General features: G+C 41.1%; 2 protein-coding genes across 2 annotated transcripts in view; one reads left to right on the forward strand and one right to left on the reverse strand.

Annotated features, from left to right (window-relative positions):
* esr2b (estrogen receptor 2b) overlaps positions 1-5291 on the forward strand; it is a gene marked incomplete at its 3' end in the record, with an annotated part of 24780 nt that extends 19489 nt beyond the window's left edge. Inside the window, exons 7-9 of the mRNA XM_080042179.1 lie at positions 1-2; positions 2279-2650; positions 5177-5291. The exon at positions 1-2 is cut by the window's left edge and continues 182 nt beyond it. Coding sequence (XP_079898305.1) covers positions 1-2; positions 2279-2650; positions 5177-5291 — 489 coding nt within the window. The remainder of the gene's footprint in view (positions 3-2278; positions 2651-5176) is intronic.
* A 2790-nt stretch (positions 5292-8081) lies between these two features.
* The window catches only part of syne2b (spectrin repeat containing, nuclear envelope 2b), a 195717-nt gene continuing 181298 nt past the window's right edge, over positions 8082-22500 (reverse strand). The window contains exons 120-132 of the mRNA XM_080042180.1: positions 22334-22500; positions 21311-21643; positions 20996-21056; positions 20078-20178; positions 19273-19402; positions 17014-17213; positions 16306-16506; positions 15702-15830; positions 14661-14751; positions 14149-14249; positions 11991-12065; positions 11325-11374; positions 8082-10395 (exon numbers count right to left, since the gene is read on the reverse strand). The exon at positions 22334-22500 is cut by the window's right edge and continues 28 nt beyond it. Of these exons, the coding sequence (XP_079898306.1) occupies positions 10185-10395; positions 11325-11374; positions 11991-12065; positions 14149-14249; positions 14661-14751; positions 15702-15830; positions 16306-16506; positions 17014-17213; positions 19273-19402; positions 20078-20178; positions 20996-21056; positions 21311-21643; positions 22334-22500 (1850 nt within the window). The 3' untranslated portion in view covers positions 8082-10184. The remainder of the gene's footprint in view (positions 10396-11324; positions 11375-11990; positions 12066-14148; positions 14250-14660; positions 14752-15701; positions 15831-16305; positions 16507-17013; positions 17214-19272; positions 19403-20077; positions 20179-20995; positions 21057-21310; positions 21644-22333) is intronic.

Below are 22500 nucleotides of genomic sequence, written 5' to 3' on the forward strand. Positions count from 1 at the left end.
AGGTAGGGACAGGAAAGAGTGGGGGGGGGGGGGGTTGGGGGCTGGGTGTGTCTGTGTGTGTGTGTGTGGGGGGAGGGGGATGGGCTGGGTGTGTGTGTGTGTGTGTGTGTGGACACCTCACCATGCTGCTATCCCACATACGCCACATCAGGTAGGGACAGGAAAGAGTGTGTGTGTGTGGGGGTAGGTGTGTGGGGGTGTGTGTGTGTGTGTGTGTGTGTGTGTGTGTGGGGGGGGGGGGGCTGGGTGTGTGTGTGTGTGTTGACACCTCACCATGCTGCTGTCCCACATACGCCACATCAGGTAGGGACAGGAAAGAGTGTGTGTGTGTGGGGGGAGGTTGTGGGGGGTGTGTGTGTGTGTGACTTTAGACTTTAGACTTTTAGACAAGGGGAAATTCTTTTTCAAACAAAGTAAACATACATACAGGATATATAAACAGGGTGGGACTGGGGTGATTTATCTTGGCCTTTTGTTGAGGGCTGCTATGGCTGCAGGTACCAGGCTTTTGCCATAGCGGGGGACCTGTACCTGCGTCCAGAGGGCATAATGGTGAAGTGGCAGTTGAGTGGGTGTGAGTTGTCCTGTGCTATTGTGGATGCAATGCGTGAGATGGCCTTGAGATTCAGTTCTGACAGTGTGGGTGTGGGGAGACCAATTATTTTGGCAGCAATATTTGTGACACGTGTGAGTTTGACCCGGTTTTTGACAGTGAGCATGTTGAAGAAGCAGGTGGAACAGTAGAGCAGGATGGGCTGGACAATACTTTGATACAACAGAAGGACGAGATGGGGGGCAACATAGAGTCCTTTGAGTTTACGGATGGCATACGGTCTTTGGTGGCTCCTTTTGTGAATGTCCGCTGTGTGCTGGTCGAAATTGAGTTTATTGTCCAGTGTGAGTCCAAGGTATTTAAGGCTGTCAACTGTTTCTACTGTGTCATTGTTGATGAGAGTGGGGGTCTGGGCTGATGGGGTACCTATTGTTATTTCTTTTTTTTTGGCGATGTTGAGATGGAGGAAGTTATGCGTGAACCATTGGGAGAAGTGAGTGATAGTGTTGTGGTAATCCGATACAGAGTTATTGTCTGATAGGAGGGCGAGGATGGCAGTGTCGTCAGAGTATTTGAGGTAGGTGGTGGTGTGGGAGGGGCTGGTGCAGTCATTAGTGTAAAGGGTGTAGAGGTGTGTGTGTGTGTGTGTGTGTGTGTGGGGGGGGTGTGTGTGTGTGTGTATGTTTGTGAGGGGGGGGGGGTGTGTGTGTGTGTGTGTGTGTGGACACCTTACCATGATGCTGTCACACATACGCCATGTCAGGTAAGGACAGGAAAGAGCATACACAAACACTTTTCAAACAACTCAGAAGTTTAAAAAAAAAAATGTATTGCTTCTGTATACTTCAGTGTAAACGGTCCGACAAACCTGGACAGTATGTAGTACATACATGTTGAGTATGTAGGAGGGAGGTCGTTAGTAGGGCTTTTAGTATGTAGTATATACATGTTGAGTATGTAGGAGGGAGGTCGTTAGTATGGCTTTTAGTATGTAGTATGTTGAGTATGTAGGAGGGAGGTTGTTAGTAGGGCTTTTAGTATGTAGTATATACATGTTGAGTATGTAGGAGGGATGTCGTTAGTAGGGCTTTTACAACACAGCCTAAATAACTTACGATTTTATTTTTGCCATAGTTATTTGTTCATTCTCACAATGTATGATTAAATAGCCATTAGGATTTTTGAAAATTGCAAGAATGTCAAATTTTGTTTATTGCATTTTACACAGAGCAATTTTGGGATTTTTCTTGCTGACATCAATCAAATTTGAAAATACACTGTATGATATTGATGCATTTATTGGGACATCTTTTTTCTTTCTTTTAAACCTGCAGTGTGTAGAATTTTGGGTTTTATTTCCTAGCAGATTTTGTAGAAAGTAATTATAATATCCATAAGTACATTTAATGTAGTGCATAATAGCTGTTTTGAATTATTATTTTTTTCCTTAGAAAGGCTCTCATATATGTCCATATTTCTGCATATTTTGGACCAAGGCCTAGTGCCGCCATCTTGAAAGTGTCATAGTTGGAAAGTCATCAGGTGCATTGTTTAAAATTTAGAATTGTTCTTGTCCTTGAAGGCCACTGTAGCTTCTGTTATTATTTGAAAGGGGTGGGGTTACCCAGGGAGCGCTGCATTCTAGAACTTTGTAGAACTTTCTTGATGATGTCATATTACACACTGCACCTTTAACTGTGGTCTTCTCCCTCTCCCCCTCCACAGTAACAAAGGCATGGACCACCTGTCCTCCATGAAGAGGAAGAACGTCGTGCTTGTTTACGACCTTCTGCTTGAGATGTTAGACGCAAACACAACAAACAACAACAACGAAAACAACAACAATGACAACAACAGCAGCAGTGGCAGCAGCGAACAATCATCTCCTCCCAGCTCCGACACGGACCAGCATCCATACACCACCACCCAACCCCCTTACCCCAAAACAGAGCCTGATATGGGGCAGTCCTACCCTGACCGGACCCCCCCTAACCACACCACTGGAGACCCCAATCTGGATGGAGAGATGCAGGCTGTACACCTTCAAGACGCGCCTACTTTCCAGAATATAATGGTGGCTCACATGGAAAGCAATGAGTAAGTTACCAACATCTTATATTTATTTTGGTGTTTGTATCGATAGGAGTGGGGGATGCTGAGGCCGCCATGTTGCACCGCCATGTTTCTACAGTAGCACAGAATGGACAAACTTAACGGCCTTACACGTTTTTATACATAGTGGGCGTCCTGGGGAAATGCACCTGTTGGAAGACCAAGAAGAAGAAGTACTGTAGAATAAATAACTAAATACATCTTCACCTCATCACTTGATATTGTGGAAAGACTTGAGGCAGTGGTGGATGATGCCATCTTTAGTAACTATAGCTTCTTGTCCTTGAAGGCCACCGTAGCTTCTGGAAATTATGAACTCAAAAATTGTGTATTTTTTTTGGGCGAAACACATCTGTTAATTTTGAAATTAGAGTTCTCTAGCTATATGTAGAAAATCTGTTATGAGATCTCAGGGAAAGCAGAGAAGTTTAAACAGATATGTCAGCCTTTCCTTGACTATATAACAGTACTGAAGGGACCTACATGACACCTCGTTGACTTTTTATTTTATGCTTAACATTTGCCTATAGTTTAAACAAAGTGGAAGTCCTTACATGAATGGCTTTAATTTAGAGTTACGACATATTATATACCCACCAAAGTATTTGATTCTCGGATGAAGAGAAATCAATTTTGAGATGGGGTGCTTTTCACAGCATGCCAGTCCATTTTTGGGCTATTTACATTGAATTCCATTCATTTTCTGTAGGGTTAGGGTTGGGCTAGGGTTGCTATCTCCCACAAGGAAAGTCTGACGCTCATGAAACTTACTCCACTTAGTAACATCAGTCATGCAAATATACCCTCCAAAGAAAGACTAGACTAGAGAGACTGTAGTAGGGTGCAGCCTTACTTAGGTAACCCGCATACGTATATAAGGATACCCCAACTGTATTTTTTTTCGCAAACATTCCGAACTTTTTCGGAAACCTTCCAAACTTTTTTATTTTTTTCGCGAACATTCCTAATTTTTTTTTGACAAAAACTCGCAAAAAAGTCACTAAAGGAATTGATTCTCGGATTAAGAGAAATCAATTTTGAGAGGGGGTGCTTTTCAAAATGTATTTCTCTTCATCCGAGAATCAAATCCTTTGCTGGGTATATTTTAGTGGTGGGCCGTTATCGGCGTTAACGCCAGACTCTTATCGGCGATAAAAAAAATATCGCCGTTAATCTCTTATTCCACCTCCTGTTCGGCTCAGGGAGCCAGTCATTTGTACAGTTCAGCTTAGACTCGGCCGTAATGCTGCTGCACACACACACACACACACACACACACACACACACACACACACACACACACACACACACACACGTTGCATGTCAGAGACGAGGGGCGAAGCTTCTCTCACACACCCGCCGCTCTCTCTCTCTCCATCACTTGCCCACGACACAATCGGGTATTGGAACGCAGGGTGGGTGTGTGTGGCCACCGGTCGCCACGTGACTATAAGTTTCCAAGTTTTAAACACTTCTATCTCTTCAACGTCACCGTACCCGAATCCTAAATATCCCCATAGCAGACGCTATATTTCATCGGGGGGAAAACTTTGTTTTGCGCCACAGTTCGACTCGGCCGTAATGCTGCTGCACACACACACACACACAGACACAGACACAGGCACACACACACGCTGCATGGCAGAGACGAGGGGCGCTACCAAAAAGACGAGAGGAGCGGTTGGAGCAGTTGGAGAGTTTAGAGACACATGCGCGCACATTTATTTACATAAAATCGCAATCGCAGTCACTTGTGCAGTTATGTAAAATGTTTCACTAAGGAAAATGACAGAAAAAGTAACGCACAGTGACTTTGATGAGTAACTTTAATCTGATTACTGGTTTGGAGATAGTAACGGGTTAGATTACTCGTTACTGAAAAAAGAGGTCCGATGCCGGTAACGCGTTACTATGTAACATCTTGTTGAACATTATTTATTTTCATCACCAATTATCATAGTAGAACAGCTTCCTCAAGCAGTTTGTGATGCATGTTGGAAACAGGAGATGAGCCCCTGGTCTGATGCGCCACCTGGCTTGAGAAACACGTTCTCAAAGACTTACTTTGAGTCATTATTTAGGGAGCACACACATATTATGAATGAATTCAAATGAGCCATTTTAATCTAGATTAATCTAGATTAATTCCAAAATTAATCTAGATTAAAAAAAATTATCTATGCCCACCTCTAGTATATTTGCATGACTGATGTTAATAAGTGGAGTAAGTTTCATGAGCGTCAGGAAACTTACTCCACTTATTAACACCAGCCATGCAAATATGCCCACCAAAGAGAGACTTAGACTTAGACTTAGACTTAGACTAAAGGGGGGTTCTTTTCACTGCAAACCAGTCCATTTTGGGGCTATTTACATTGGATTGGATTTACGACTTCAATCTCAGAGAATAGACAAGGTTATATCAAGCTTAATTACATATGAATACTTGAGTAAACATACTTTTTAACTTCATATTTGTTAAATAACCCGTTGTACTTTTTTCCCTCCCAGTTACATGCATCCGGAGCGTTGGTCCCTGGAGGCTGAGGACGGCGGTGCATCGGTCGAAACAACGGATTACATCGTGCTCGATCGAGTCGCCATAGAAACTGCGCTACAAGGGTAACGGGACTGTGAAGAAACAAAGTGACACTGTGCCCTCATGGTTTCAACCCATCCCACAAATATTGAAAGAGAAAATTGTTAAAAAAAAAAAAAAAAAAAAATGCTGTTGTGGGGTAATTTTTTTTTCCCTCTCATCGAGATGTTTTTAGTCGTTGAAATTGATTGCCTTTGAAAAAAAAATCTTTGTATATTTTAGTTTTTTTGCGTAAAAAAAATTAATATTTCTTGTGAATGTTGCACTATACAGTTCGCTGAATTGCCTCGCCAGGTCAATTTGAAAATCTTTTTTAAAAATTACAGTATTTGTATCACTTTTTTTCACCTTTCGCTGTGTAAACGTTCAAGCCTGAAAAAAAAAAACAAGCGGACCTTCCAATGTGCATGTGGTCAACGCAGTATAAGCCTAAGAATCCATTTTCATAAGGGTTGTTAAGTCACACACACACACACACACACACCCACGCACACACACACACGCACGCACGCACGCACGCACGCACGCACGCACACGCACACGCACACACACATACACACACACACACACACACTTCAAAAAATGCATTTTTTTTCTATATCATACTATGGTGTTTTCCTCTGTCATTTACTATTGTGTACTCTGGGTGTTGTAGTGCTGTAAACCTGTTCTGTTGGTGCAGGATTTTTCTAACTGTCTTTGTACAAACTACACGTGTCAGTGCAGCGGAGAAGCAGCAGTTTGTGGCCTTCCTAACAACATGACTGTTAATATAAAAAGCTTTTTTTTTTATTCTCTGGTTGAACTAAGGATGGATTTATACAATATGAGATGTGGCAGAGCTCTGTGTAGGGTCTTTTCTTACATATCTGACACCTAATATGACAAAACCAAGCCTTAAACGTTAAAGGCCTACTTCACCGGTTGGAATATGAAGGTGTATTGAACTCGGAGATCCTATTTAGTATAAATGTGCAAAAAAATTTAAATCGGATCATCCTAGCCTGAGAAAAGGCAGAAAGAGTGTTTTATGGTCTCACTGTCTAACCCTACATTTTCCTTACTGTGACATCACAGTAAGGGTTAGGATTAACAGGACAGCTGGGCCAAGGGAAGACTGAGGGAAGAAAAACCTAATTCATTATATTATAATAGTGATTTTATAATGATAGAACGCTGGTTCCGTATGGGTGAAGTATTCCTTTAAAGATTTTACAGAACCAATTACCAATTATTACTTTTAAGATAACTTTGAAGTCCTATCATATACCACATGTTAGCATATTATCATTCTAACTGTAGGCTATGCATTTTTTTGCATACATTGAATCACAAGCTAGACATAAAACATGGGAAAAGTGTACTAGTTTATAAAATACACACCATTGTGTAGCCTATACTAATTCCAATACATGTTTGATCAAATTAATCTAGTTAACATGTGTTGACGGCTGCTCCTACACACATTAGCTTTCTACATACAAGAGAAAACGAAATGGAACAATATAGGCCAGATTGATAGATAGATAGATAGACAGACAGACAGACAGACAGACAGACAGACAGACAGACAGACAGACAGACAGACAGACAGACAGACAGAAATATGTTCACTCTCCCCAATTTGAGGATACATTTTTTAGTATAGGGTCAATCTAAGGGACACTTCACTGACTTTCTTCTTAGCTTAAATTCTTATATTAATAGGCTATATTTATTCCTACCTATCCAGTGTTTTGCCAAATGTAGAATATTTTATAGAATGAGAGAGAGAGAGAGAGAGAGAGAGAAAGAGGAGAGAAAGAGGGAGAGGGAGAGATAGATAGATGTATAGATGTATAGATAGATAGATAGATAGATAGATAGATAGATAGATAGATAGATAGATAGATAGATAGATAGATAGCAAAAGAGAGAGATAGATAGATAGATAGATAGATAGATAGATAGATAGATAGATAGATAGATAGATAGATAGATAGATAGATAGATAGATAGCAAAAGAGAGAGATAGATAGATAGATAGATAGATAGATAGATAGATAGATAGATAGATAGATAGATAGATAGATAGATAGATAGATAGATAGATGGATATTAGCACACACATTTGTGCACTTTCTTGAATGGAGAAAAAAGTTGAATGTGACCATCTGTGAATAGCTTGCTAGTATTGCTGTATTTGGCTTTACAGACATGAGCGACTGTTGGCTATTCTTCCTGAAACTACTCGTCTTGTTATGAACCATGGTGCTTAGATTATGGTCCCATGAATCACACCAATGTTCTCATGGAAAACAACATTCGGCTATTTAATACCAAAAGCATAAATTCCGACTTTTTTTGGAAGTACATTTTATGAGCTGTGCCACTTTTTTTTATCAGTGTAAATTCAACCTTAGTGTCAAAATATTATCCTACTAGACAGATATATGTTCACTGTCCTCTCTTTCCTGATGTCTGTGGTTTGTACATGCATGCACTATCTCTCTCTCTCTCACACACACACACACACACACACACACACACACACGCTTCTACAAATCTGATGCTGAAAATATTTCTCTTGGCGCTTTGTACATAATACACACACACACACACACACACACACACACACACACACACACACACTCTCTCTCTCTCTCTCTCATATGTCTTGCTCTTGTCCAGTGATAACAGTGAACACACACACACAAACATTCTGAAGCAAATCATTTCAAACACAGTTTATTGTCCATCAAAAAAAATGACAATCTACTCGTCCGATAAATAAGAATTCACAAAATAAAATAAAACTTTACACACGTTTTTGTGGTTTTTTTCATCAGATTTCCCAAGGTATGACTGTTTTTAATTTCAGAGTGGGGGTACATTTAAAACTGCAGTGTGTAGAATTTTGGGTTTTATTTCCTAGCAGATTTTGTAGAAAGTAATTATAATATCCATAAGTACATTTACTTTAGTGCATAATAGCTGACAAAAATGTTTTGAATTATTTATTTTTCCCTTAGAAAGGGTCTCATATATGTCCATATTTCTGCATATTTTGGACCAAGGCCTAGTGCCGCCATCTTGAAAGTGTCATAGTTGGAATGTCATCAGGTGCATTGTTTAAAATTTAGAATTGTTCTTGTCCTTGAAGGCCACTGTAGCTTCTGTTATTATTTGAAAGGGGTGGGGTTACCCAGGGAGCGTTGCATTCTAGAACTTTGTAGAACTTTCTTGATGTCATATTACACACTGCACCTTTAAAACTGTACTCAATATGGTCAAATCAAGACAGCATTGGCTATATTATTGTTATTTAAAAAAACTAAATGTTTTTTTCGACGTAAAAGCAGCAAAATGGCAGTGGGATATCTTAGCTAAAGAGAAATAGATATATATTTTTTTCTCAGCAGTTGGCAGTTTTTATGCTACTATGTATGTTAAAAGTAAAAAGCATTTCAATGACTATGTTTATATGAAAAATTAGTTTTTTTTCGTCAGTGCGTTTGTACTCTTTCCGCCCCTTAGTGGTTGATCATTGCAAAATCCAGCTTTTATATTAGGGTCTGTGCCCTATTTGCTAAATGTTTATGTTCAGTGATCTGCTACAACATTCCAAAAATGACCCTCCAAAACACTGGCCATGGACATTAGCATAAGAAAATATGTAAATGTCTGTCTGTCTGTCTGTCTGTCTGTCTGTCTGTCTGTCTGTCTGTCTGTCTGTCTGTCTGTCTCTGTCTCTCTGTCTCTCTCTCTGTCTCTCTCTCTAAAAACGTAGCGCCCAAATTCAAAATCACAAAAATACAATATTAAAGCATTTCAAACTATTGCCTCATTTTGAATTGAGTGTGGTTCCAGTGCCACACACAAAAAATGTATTCTCTCTGTAGAGTTTGTCTTTTATGTACAGAATGATACCATCAAAAGTACATTATCTCAGGAAGTTCCAGTCATTGTGTTGGCCACATAAAGGCATGTCTTCAGATTGGCACACTGCCATCATTTTAAAAAACATATCTTACATACTATAGCTTTATATCTTAAATACTTCTCAACCAAATGACAAAATACAGACATTTTTCTTTTCTGTACAAAATTCTGCTTTCCACAATTGGCGGCCTTCTATGTAAAAATAGCTATACAGTGGTAGAAAATGGCTATTTGTACTCCTTCATTTCTGAATGCTTTGGTAGTGACATGTCCGTTATCCTTCAAATTATACCTCACAGACAAGTGAAAGTACAGCAAAAACTGAAAATATAATGTTGATTTTTTCTTCTTTACACCGAATGTTGAAAATGTTGGATGGCAAAATCTACATATAAAAATGGCAAAAACTTTCAAACTTTCCAATGATATGGCTTCATTTTTTTTTTCAATTATAGGCTTGGAAATCCATAAAACAATAAATACGTTTTTAAATACATCAATAACATTTAGTCAAGAAAACTTCAAACATTTAGGGGCGGCGCTCCTTTTTCTTTATCACTGTTAAAGCTATAGTACGTAACTTTTTCATATAAATGAATGTCGGTTTACATTCAAGCCATCACCAAACGAGTTGACACAAAGTTGATTAAGCCTATTATCAGCTCCACAAAACTCTCTCTGTATTTCTCAGTATGGCAGCGTTTACAAACTGATGTCGCCCCCACTGGTGCAGGAGCTCAGAAAAATCCTCAAGAAGAGCACAAGAAATGCTTCAGTTGTTGATTCTACTGCTAAGAAAAAAAAACCTGGACGTACAGCAGAAGGTATAAAATCCACACACGATCACCGGAGATGTAGTTGCATCGACAGTGTTGTTGTAATTGCTCATAATTCCTCATGGGAGAAGTTACGCACTATAGCTTTTAAGGGATCCAATTAAGAATTTTTGGGGAGTTTTCTTTTCAGTCCAACTCCAAGATGAATTTTTCAGGGCAGTTTTCACGTTGGCGGGGGGCCGTTGGTATAGCGCAGCATGGGGTAAAACGATCGGGCAAAGTTGTTGGTGAGTGTGCAGCTGTAGTCCTCCTCAGACAGAGGCACCAGGCAGGTCAGAACCAAAAGAACCAGGAACAGCAGGTGGAGGGGGAAAGCCGCTCGCAGAACCCGATAGAAGAGGGGTCTTCCTGGGGGAGCGTCCCTCCGATCATCCCTGGAAGAATGAACGGACAGACAGCGTGGTTAGAGGTGGTTATGGTGGTCATTGTCCAAGCACACACACGCAAACACACACACACACACACACACACACACGCACGCACACACACACACGCACGCACGCATGCACACACACACACACACACACACACACACACACACACACACACACACACAGTCATACAGTGACAGACGTTATACAGGTGAAACTCGAAAAATTGGAATATCATGCAAAAGTTAATTTATTTCAGTAATTCAACTTAAAAGGTGAAAATAATATATTATATAGACTAAATATAGATATTTCAAGCCTTTATATGTATTAATTTTGATTATTATAATTTACAGCTTATGAAAACCCAAAATTTGCAAATCTCAGAATATTACATGAAATCAATGAAGAAGGGATTTTAAATACAGAAATGTCGGCCCTCTATAAAGTATATTTTTTTGGCATTTTTATGCTTTATTGATAGTGTAGAGACAGAGGTGAAATGGGGCAGAGAGGGGAGTGACATGCAGAGACATGCGGGTGGGAATCGAACCCAGGTCTGCTGCTGGGCCCGGCCCGGGGGGGGGGACGCCCTACCAACTGAGCTAAATCTCATCAAAGCTCTTGAAGAAGCTAGTAGTTGGACTTTGAGGCTACAAGACAACGCTAAAGCTCATATTGTGAAGTTTAAAAAAAATTGTAAAATATAAATGTGTAAAAAGTAAAGTTTAAGGGGTGCTCCGGCGGTGTAGTGGATAGAGCGCGTACCATATCGGCTCCGGCCTTCGTTGCAGTGGTCGTGGGTTCAAATCCGACCCGTGGACCTTTACTGCAGGTCATCCCCCCCCCCTCTCTCTCTCTCTGTCTCCCCATTTCAACTCTGTACTATCTAATAAAGCTTGAAAATGCCAAGTTTAAGCTTGTCAATATACCTTCTAGTCGCTGGTTTTCCAGCTGTAGCTCCCAGTGCAACGGTCTCCTCCTGGAAAAAGAACAAAGACGAATATGTCAATCACATGTGTCATACTTCAAAACATATACGTTATTATTATTATTATATACGTACGCTCTGGAAAAAATTAAGAGACCAGTCTGGGTTTTTATTACATTTTCATCTCTGCATTTATTATTGGAAACGCTCAAAATGACAATATTTTTATTGTGAATTTAGTAGAAATGTTGTCAGTAGTTTATAGAATAAAAACCAAAATGTTCATTCTACTCAAACATATGCCTCTAAATAGTTAAACGAGAGACACTGAATATTGGAGTGGTCTCTTAATTTTGTCCAGAGCTGCATAGGCAACTAACAACCGTGACAGTGTTTCCATAGTTGTTGTAATGTCAATGTTTTTCAGAATGTTTTGAATAAATATGCAAAGGTGACAATATATAACTAGTTATGTTTAAATGTTCATCTCTTTAAAAAACTAAAACCTAGATGTTGGATAAAGCCAGAATTCAAATCCTTCATTTACTTATGTTTTTTTATATTTTTCAATTAAACCTGCAGTGTGTAGAATTGTGTAGAATTTTGTGTGTGCGTGTGTGTGTGTGTGTGTGTGTGTGTGTGTGTATAGTGAGTATTGAGCTGTTACCTTGTGCATCAGTGAAGGAGAGCTGAGAGTTCCTAAACCAATGCTGTCCATCTCAGAGCTGGTAGGACAGGTTTCCTAGGAGACACACACACACACACACATGCACACACACACACACACACACACACACACACACACACACACACACACACACACACACACACACACACACACACACACACACACACACACACACACACACACACACACACACACGTCAGAGCCTGGCAGCATCTCTTTTATGCTATTGTTTGAGGGACTGACGCACACTGACTTACATAATTGTTCTTTTTGCATTTTTTTCTGATGCAGACAGACGATAAACCAACTAGTGGGTCAGATTATCAACCTCTATACACACTGCTACAAGTCAAGTCAGTTGTATCTAAATGGCCCAAAATCAAAATCAAATGTATTTCTATAGCACATTTAAAAACGACATCAGTTGACCAAAGTTCTGAACAAGATTCAATTCAAAATAACATATTAGATACATGAGAAAAAAGGGAGGAGTGTCACAGTCTAAACTTGTGTTAAAGGCCAATGCAACAAAAAAAGTGAGTCTTCAGCAACGTTTTAAACTGGTCAACTTTACAGGGATCCAGGTTCTAATCCAAACATTGGGCCAGATAACTTCACAATATATACAATATATCTAAGATTCATTTTTGTTTTAATTTTCAAATGTCAACCATCTGCAGCTTTATTTTATGGGTCTGCAGTCCCAGATTTTCTGAGAATAACTGTGGAAGTTGGTTCTAGTTATGTTAAGATTATAGTTAAACTAAAAAGAAAAATTTTATTCGTTACTCATCCCTTATAAGAAACAGAGTTTTTCATGTTGTAAAATTGTCTGTAAACATGTTTTGCTGTCTGTAAGTCTGACCTGCTGAGTAAAGACATTACAATTGTCCTTAAAGGAATACTTCACCCATACGGAACCAGCTTTCTATCATTATAAAATCACTATTATAATATAATGAATGAGGTTTTTCTTCCCTCAGTCTTCCCTTGGTCCAGCTGTCCTATTAATCCTAACCCTACATTTTTACCATGTTTTATGTCACACATGGGAAAAAGGGTTAGACAGTGTGACCATAAAACACTCTTTCTGCCTTTTCTCAGACTAGGATGAAGCGATTTCTAAAATGTTTTGCACATTTATACTGCATAGGATCTCAGAGTTCAATACACCTTCATATTTCCACCGGTAAAGTAGGTATGCTGGTGTTTTTAACCATCTACACAGACCTTGCAAGTACGTGGTTTGGTTGAAATAAACCAAAGTTGACCTACTGTGCACTGACTACACAGTATTCTCTAAATTGCACTCAAATAAATTGGGATAATTTTTCTTTGAAAGTGCACCAGCAAAAACACAGTAATTTGTAGCCGTTCATATGAGATAATCCATTCCAGGAAACCTCTGGGAAACTATTCAGAATATGATGGACCCATAAATTAAAATGGTTCCCACATAGCTCAGTCTGAAAGCTTCAGATAGAGGAGCAAATTGATGACGTTGGTTGTAGTGAACAAAGTAAGCGGCAAGTAATAAAAAAAAATATCTGGAGAATGAATGCTCGTTGTCAAAATCCCTTTTTTGTCAAAAACAGTGAATATCTCCTCACAAACCTCTATCTGTCGGTACTGTGTGCACGCTGAGAAAAAAAGCCAGAGTTAATACACAGCCTAGGCTCTGTAAACTGGTATGTAAACAATGTGGTTTTGACAGCAAGAATCACTGACTACACCTTTAAAAGTATGAAAACTAAATCCCAACAAAGCCTTCATAAACCAGATTATTATTAAAGGTGCTACGAGGAACTTTTACATATTTCTGAAACAGTCTCATTTTCCCTCTGATGTGAACCCCTGGTAGAATAGTTGTTACTACAGTATCTAACTAATTAAGATCCTAAATTAAATTAAAACAAATTAAAAAGGGTGCGCCCTTAGCTCAGTTGGTAGGGCGCCCCCCCCCAATGGGCCTCGGCCAGCAGCGGACCCGGGTTCGATTCCAGCCCGCGGTCGTTCTCTGCATGTCACTCCCCTCTCTGCCCCATTTCAACTCTGTCTCTACACTATCAATAAAGCATAAAAATGCCAAAAAAAATCTTTAAAAAACAAAAAATAAATAAAAGTCAAATCCCCATACCAGTCTTTCTCGTAGCGTGTGCAGGTCGGCAGCCGTCTGTCGCAGCAGCAGACGCAGTTTGTTGCAGATGACGTGAACTTTCTCCTTGGCCTCCAGACTGTCTGTAAGGAGATAAGTAAAATGTATTTATCTATATATAACGCTTTTCACAGACAGGGTCACAAAGTGCTTTACAATGTGCGTAGAAAATAAAAGCATAGTAAAAAATACAGCTCTGGAAAAAATTAAGAGACCAGTCTGGATTTTTTTCTTCAATCTTCATCTCTAACATTACTTAATGGAAATGCTCTTTAATGACAATATTTTTGGGAGGGAATTTGGTAGAAATGTTGTCAGTAGTTTATATCATAAAACCATAATGTTCATTCTACTCAAACATATGCCTATAAATAGTAAAACAAGAGACACTGAACATTTGGAGTGGTCTCTTCATTTTTTTTCCAGAGCTGTACGTCTAAGAATAAAATTAATTAAAAAAACACAACGTATAAAACTAGCAACATATAACCAACCTGCTTCTTCAGCCTCCAGTAAGAGATGAGAGGAGATCTCCTGTAGTGAGGAAACCTTTCTCTGTCGACCACACAGCTCAATCTGAAGGGCCTAGAACAAGGGGAGATGGAAAGAGCAATGGATGGATTTTATACCTTCTGCTGTACGTCCAGGTTTTTTTCTCCTAGCAGTAGAATCAACAACTGAAACATTTCTTGGGCTCTTCTTGGGATTTTTCTTGAGCTCCTGCACCAGTGTCCAAGTATTATAATGCCCTTATAATAGATAGCAGTTTTAACAAAATGTAAAAAGAAAAAAAAAAAAAACGATTTAGACCAAATTGAAATACCAACAAAAAGAGGATGTCAGAGTTGTTAAGGCCTAACTGAAGTGGTAAGAGTTTTTTTTTTCTTATAGATTTTTTAAAAAAGTGAAACAATTCCGTTGAAACTTCTTTGCAGTCTGAGTTCCATTCCATGGAATGATCATGGAAAAAGTATAGTTTTTTAATGCAGCAAACACAAAATAATCGAAGGAACTATTTTAAATAAAAAATTCCAGTAATGTAAGTAGCATAACATGAGTAAAGTATAATCTCTCATAACATTATCTCGACGTCATTGTAAATGAGGGTCACCCCTCAATTGGTCTCTCGAGGATAAATAAAAGTTAAATAAAAAAAAATAAATAATAATAATAATAATAATAATAATAATAAAAAAATAAATAAAAAAAGAAAAATTATTACTCGATGGAAAACAAATTGTCCCCAGCAATTAATAAAAAATTCAAACATTTTGGAAGATGTTGGAAAAATGCATTTTTAAAATTAACGTAACATAACATGAGTAAAGTAACATTTCCCATAACTCTTGTCACTAGTTGGAGTCCAAATTTCTCATGATCATTCCCCAAACATTTTTCATATTAAAAAAAAATCTAATTTTTGGAAATATGTTTGAAAAATGCTTTATATACATGTATATATTTTTTAAATCAAAAACAACTTAAAGATATCATTTCACATGGCGGTTCTGGTAAATGAAATGTTGTGTGCTCACCGTCAGTGTGTCCCGATGCCCCAGTAGGACAGGCCTAGGCGTGGACGCGTCACTGAGGTTCACCAAACTCAGTTTGTTCTCGGCCTGAGAAAGCCACAGCAGCAGAGAATGCAGCGTCTCATGGAACTCCTGAAAAATACACACGGGAAATGTTGTAGGAGATTAGTTTCATTCTTATTTAAATAAATCTTAATCCTAAAAAAACTAATTATGTGGTGGACAAAGTATTCAGATCCTTTAATTAAAGGAATACTTCACCCATACGGAACCAGCGTTCTATCATTATAAAATCACTATTATAATATAATGAATTAGGTTTTTCTTCCCTCAGTCTTCCCTCAGTCTTCCCTTGGCCCAGCTGTCCTGTTAATCCTAACCCTACATTTACATGTGTGACATCACACATGAGAAAATGTAGGGTTATACAGTGAGACCATAAAACACTCCTTCTGCCATTTCTCAGGCTAGGATGAACCGATTTCTCAATTATTGCACCTTGTCCATTGACCTAGGCTCTGTAAACAGGCATGTGTCTCTGTCTTAACCTGGCAGTGTGAATACTCAGCCTAGGCTCTGTAAACGGGCATGTTTGCTGTGTTCTAACCTGGCATTGCATGAGTGCGCCGTGCAGCCGTCTCTCCCAGCTCTGCAGCGCGCCACAGGCCTCAGCCCAGCTCTGATTGGTCGCGAGCAGTGACTCATCGAGCTCCCGCAGCTCTGCGCTGTCACCAACCAGGAAGTGACGGCTGGCCAGGTTCACTGAGATCATGAGAGACTTGTAGCTGTTGAAGGTTTTCTGCATCTCCTAGGCAACACAGAGGGGAGAGGGGATATACATGTTAGAGTGGGTATGAATAAGTGTCTGTCTGTCTGTCTGTCTGTCTGTCTGTCTGTCTGTCTGTCTGTCTATCTATCTATCTATCTATCTATCTATCTATCTATCTATCTATCTATCTATCTATCTATCTATCTATCTATCAGTCTGTCTGTCTGTCTGTCTGTCTGTCTGTCTGTCTGTCTGTCTGTCTGTCTGTCTGTCTGTCTGTCTATGTATCTATCTATCTATCTATCTATCTATCTATCTATCTATCTATCTATCTATCTATCTATCTATCTATCTATCTATCTATCTATCTATCTATCCATCTCAACAGTCTCATTTTTCACACACACACACACACACACACACACATACAGACACACACACACACCCCCCCCCCCCACACACACACACACACACACACACACACACACACACACACACACACACACACACACACACACACACACACAGACACACACACACACACACCTTGAGTTTCCTGATGTTGACTTCTATGTCTCTGACGCTGGTGGACGGAGCGATACGCTGCAGCCTGTCGAGCTCGGGCAGCACGCGGCCCAACCAGGAAGTGACATCACACAGGTCTGAATTCAGCTTCTGCCATTGGTCCAGATCGGCCTGTCTGTCTGTGTGCTGGGCCGAAAGCAGCTCCCACCGCTCTATCACACCTACGGGGGAAAATACGGAATTTGTTTTTATTTTTAAAGATAATTTTTTGGGGCCATTTTCAAGCTTTATTAGATAGAACAGAGTTGAAATGGGGAGACAGAGAGAGAGAGAGAGAGGGGGGGGGGGGGGATGACCTGCAGTAAAGGTCCACGGGTTGGATTTGAACCCGCGACCACTACAACGAAGGCCGGAGCCAATATGGTACGCGCTCTATCCACTACACCACCGGAGCGCCCCGAAAATATACTGTTTAACACTGGCGTGAAAGCACTTGTGAAGAGCATTTTTTAAAAATGTTTGGCATTTTCAAGCTTTATTAGACAGTACAGAGTTGAAATGGGGAGACAGAGAGAGAGAGAGAGAGAGAGAGAGAGAGAGAGAGAGAGAGAGAGAGAGAGAGAGAGAGAGAGAGAGAAGGGGGGGGGGGTGACCTGCAGTAAAGGTCCACGGGTCGAATTTGAACCCGTGCCCCGAAAATACACAATTTAACACTGGAGTGAAGGAGTCTATCGGATGTCTTGGAAAGTTTTTGAAATGGGAGAAGCAACTGAAAGATACTGCACTTGTGAAGAGCAGTTTTTTTTTTTAAGATATTTTTTTTGGCATTTTCAAGCTTTATTAGACAGTACAGAGTTGAAATGGGGAGACAGAGAGAGAGAGAGAGAGGCGGGATGACATGAGCACATATGGAGACAATACACTGATTATTATGGCTGTTAAAGGAGCCTATAGGCATGATAAACATTAATTTAAACATGGTTTTCGGCTATGAATTTTTTTTCTTTTTTTAAAGATTTTTTTTTGGCATTTTCAAGCTTTATTGGATAGTACAGAGTTGAAATGGGGAGACAGACAGAGAGAGAGAGAGAGAGAGAGAGAGAGGGGGGGCGGAGGGATGACCTGCAGTAAAGGTCCACGGGTCGGATTTGAACCCATGCCTCGAAAATACACAATTTAACACTGGAGTGAAGGAGTCTATCGGATGTCGTGGAAAGTTTTTGAAATGGGAGAAGCAACTGAAAGATATCAAAGCACTTGTGAAGAGCAGTTTTTTTTTTTAAGATAATTGTTTTGGCATTTTCAAGCTTTATTAGACAGTACAGAGTTGAAATGGGGAGACAGAGAGAGAGAGAGAGAGAGAGAGAGAGAGAGAGAGAGAGAGAGAGAGAGAGAGAGAGAGAGAGAGGGGGGATGACCTGCAGTAAAGGTCCACGGGTCGAATTTGAACCCGTGCCCCGAAAATACACAATTTAACACTGGAGTGAAGGAGTCTATCGGATGTCTTGGAAAGTTTTTGAAATGGGAGAAGCAACTGAAAGATATCAAAGCACTTGTGAAGAGCAGTTTTTTTTTTTTAAGATAATTGTTTTGGCATTTTCAAGCTTTATTAGACAGTACAGAGTTGAAATGGGGAGACAGAGACAGAGAGAGACAGAGAGAGAGAGAGAGAGGGAAGGGGGGGGGATGACATGAGAACCTATGGGGGAAAATACACTGATTATTATGGCTGTTAAAGGAGCCTATAGGCATGATACACACATTCACTTAAACATGGTTTTCGGCTATGAAATTGTTTTCTTTTTTTAAATATTTTTTTTTGGGCATTTCCAAGCTTTATTAGATAGTACAGAGTTGAAATGGGGAGACAGAGACAGAGAGAGAGAGGCGGGATGACATGAGCATATATGGAGAAATATACACTGATTAATATGGCTGTTAAAGGAGCCTATAGGCATGATAAATGTGTATTAGTTTGGTCTCTCTTTAACATCTTAGCAGGGACATGTTTAGATGTATTAATATGTAGTAATTATTAAAAAAAACTATAGTAGTTACTAAAAAACTGTAGTAGTTACTAAAAAGACAAAAAATCTAACAACAAAAAATGTGGGGACTTGTGATGAGCATTTTTGATTATTGTAAAACGTTTTTAACTTGACTATTAAGGTCTCTGTCTCTCACACACACACACACACACACACACACACACACACACACACACACACACACACACACACACACACACACACACACACACACACACACACACACACGTACCTGTGCTGGTCTGTTTGTCTGCGGTGGTCATCCCCGGCCCGGGACCCTCCAGGTCCTCCTCATCATTCAGCATCAGCTTCACTCTCTTCACACTGTTGATGCTGCCGCTGCATTCTGACATCAGCCTGGCCTGAACACACACACACACACACACACACACACACACACACACACACACACACACACACACACACACACACACACACACACACACACACACACACACACACACATTTTAAAGCCTCTGAAAACCTGGTCTAAGAGAGCAAATATCAATATATTATCAAAGTGCTTCAATAAGTTTTTAGAAATAGCTGATTGAAAATAATCGTAAAAACATATTATGAAACTTATTTTTTTATAAATCTGTGTCTGTCTGTCTGTCTGTCTGTCTGTCTGTCTGTCTGTCCGTCCGTCCGTCCGTCCGTCCGTCCGTCCGTCCGTCCGTCTGTCTGTCTGTCTGTCTGTGTGTCTGTCTGTCTGTCTTTTCTGTCTGTCTGTCTGTGTGTGTGTGTGTGTGCTTACGTAGCCCTGTGTGTGTGGGTGTGTGTGTGTGTGTTTACGTAGCCCTGTGTGTGCGTGTGCGTGTGCGTGTGTGTGTGTGTGTGTGTGTGTGTGTGTGTGTGTTTACGTAGCCCTGTGTGTGTGTGTGTGTGTGTGTGTGTGTGTGTGTGTGCTTACGTAGCCCTGTCTGTGTGTGTGTGTGTGTGTGTGTGTGTGTGTGTGTGTGTGTGCTTACGTAGCCCTGTGTGTGTGTGTGTGTGTGTGTGTGTGTGTGTGTGTCTGTGTGTGTGAGTGTGCTTACATATCCCTGCTGGCGGTAGGGAGTACTGGTGTGTGTGGGGACTCTGTGTCTCTCCGGGGAGTCTGGTTGGTGCCAGCTAGGAGGGTCCGTCACTGACTTCACTGGGGAGACAGAGAACGATACAAAGATTAATAAAACTACCGTCAAGATGGGGCGCTCCGGTGGTGTAGTGGATAGAGCGCGTACCATATTGGCTCCGGCCTTCGTTGCAGTGGTCGCGGGTTCAAATCCGACCCGTGGACCTTTACTGCAGGTCATCACCCCCCTCTCTCTCTCTCTCTCTCTCTCTCTCTCTCTCTCCCTCCCCATTTCAACTCTGTACTGTCTAATAAAGCTTGAAAATGCCAAAAAAAAATCTTTAAAAAAAAATATATATATATCATCAAGTTAATAAATACATAGGAAATTAACCCTGCGTTCCAATCCCCAAACTTCCCCATCTACTATTTAGTATGGTATAAAAGAAGATTTAGGATGTCCTGATTCGTGTGGCCAGATTTAGTATGGTTAGAAATACCCGGATGTCTACTACATTCGGCCGAGATTTTTAGTGTTGAAAAAAAAAGGATGCTATTTGGGCGATTCTGACCCACAATCCAGTGTGCACCTGAAGTGACGTCACATCGACGGAGCCTCCATATGAAAACAAACGTGAATGCGACGGATATAAAAGCACGCACACACACACACACACACACACACACACACACACACACACAGCCCTCCCCCCCCCCCCCCCCCCCCCACACACACACACTCCTACCTACCACTAAATAATGAAGCATCCTCATCTTCCTCATGTGAAGAGCTCCCTCCTACGTCCACAGTGTGATCCCACACACACACCCTCACACACAGCCCCCCCCCCACACACACACACAGCCCCCCTCCCCCACACACACACACACTCCTACCTACCACTAAAGAATGAAGCGTCCTCATCTTCCTCATGTGAAGAAGACCCTCCTACATCCACAGTATGATCCCACACACACACACACACACACACACAGCCCCCCCCCACACACACACACAGCCCTCCTCCCCCCCACACACACACACACACTCCTACCTACCACTAAAGAATGAAGCGTCCTCATCTTCCTCATGTGAAGAAGACCCTCCTACATCCACAGTATGATCCCACACACACACACACACACACACACAGCCCCCCCCCACACACACACACAGCCCTCCTCCCCCCCACACACACACACACACACTACCTACCCCACTAAAGAACGAAGCGTCCTCATCTTCCTCATGTGAAGAAGACCCTCCTACATCCACAGTGTGATCCCACTCCAGAGGAATGGAATCCACACTGACCGGTGTCTCCCGGCCAGAGCGCTCCAAAGGCGGGGCCAAGAGATGACACACACCGGATACTGAGCTCTCATTGGCCAAGAGCTGACACATGACCTGGCCACCGGCGGATACTGAGCTCTCATTGGCTGATGAGGCTGTTAGCTCCGATCCGTCTGTCTCAATCCAGGAAGTACTATTGTTGGTCACGTCAGGGGAATCCTCCAAGTCTGAATGGTCCCGTTCCTCTTCAAGAATCTATAAAATATATCAAAGAAGACTTCATTACAACCTTTAAATATATATAAGGAGAAGACACCAGTATAAAAACACATGACTGTTTTCAGATGGACCCCCCCCCCCCCCCGCCCCCACCCCTCCTCCCCACACACACACACACACACACAGACCCCCCATGATAATCCCTCCACTTCCTCACAAACACAGTTGATGTAAGTGCTTCAGAATTTGAGATTTTTGTATCAGAGTATTGAAACAATACTGTTGAGGTAGTGGCCGTTAAAGATGGTTGTATTGGAGAAATATGCAGACGCAAACAGACAAGGTTTAGTCAAACACACACACACACACACACACACACACACACACACACACACACACACACACTCACTCACTCACTCCCCTCCCCCCACACACACACACACACAGAATACCCCCCACACACACACACACACACACACACACCGGGCGTCTGTGTGTCAGTTGGTGGTGGAACCTTGCCACGCGTCCAAACATACACACACACACACACACACCCTCCTTCCTTGCCCTTCACAGACATACAGACAGACAGACAGACAGACAGACAGACAGACAGACAGACAGACAGACAGAGAGACAGACAGACATACAGACAGACAGACAGACAGACAGACAGACAGACAGACAGACAGACAGACAGACAGACAGACAGACACACACACGTACCGGGCGTCTGTGTGTCAGTCGGTGGTGGAACCTTGCCACGCGTCCAAACACCTCCTGGCAGTACGAGTGCAGCTCCTGCAGCTCGTCTTCTATCAGAACGGCGTCCAGAGGGAAACTCTTCTGGATCAGATTCTCCCCAAACACGATCAGACTGTCGATCTTATTAG

The sequence above is a fragment of the Ammodytes marinus genome (assembly GCF_949987685.1).
Source record: "Ammodytes marinus genome assembly, chromosome: 15".
Classification (NCBI taxonomy): Eukaryota; Metazoa; Chordata; class Actinopteri; order Uranoscopiformes; family Ammodytidae; genus Ammodytes; species Ammodytes marinus.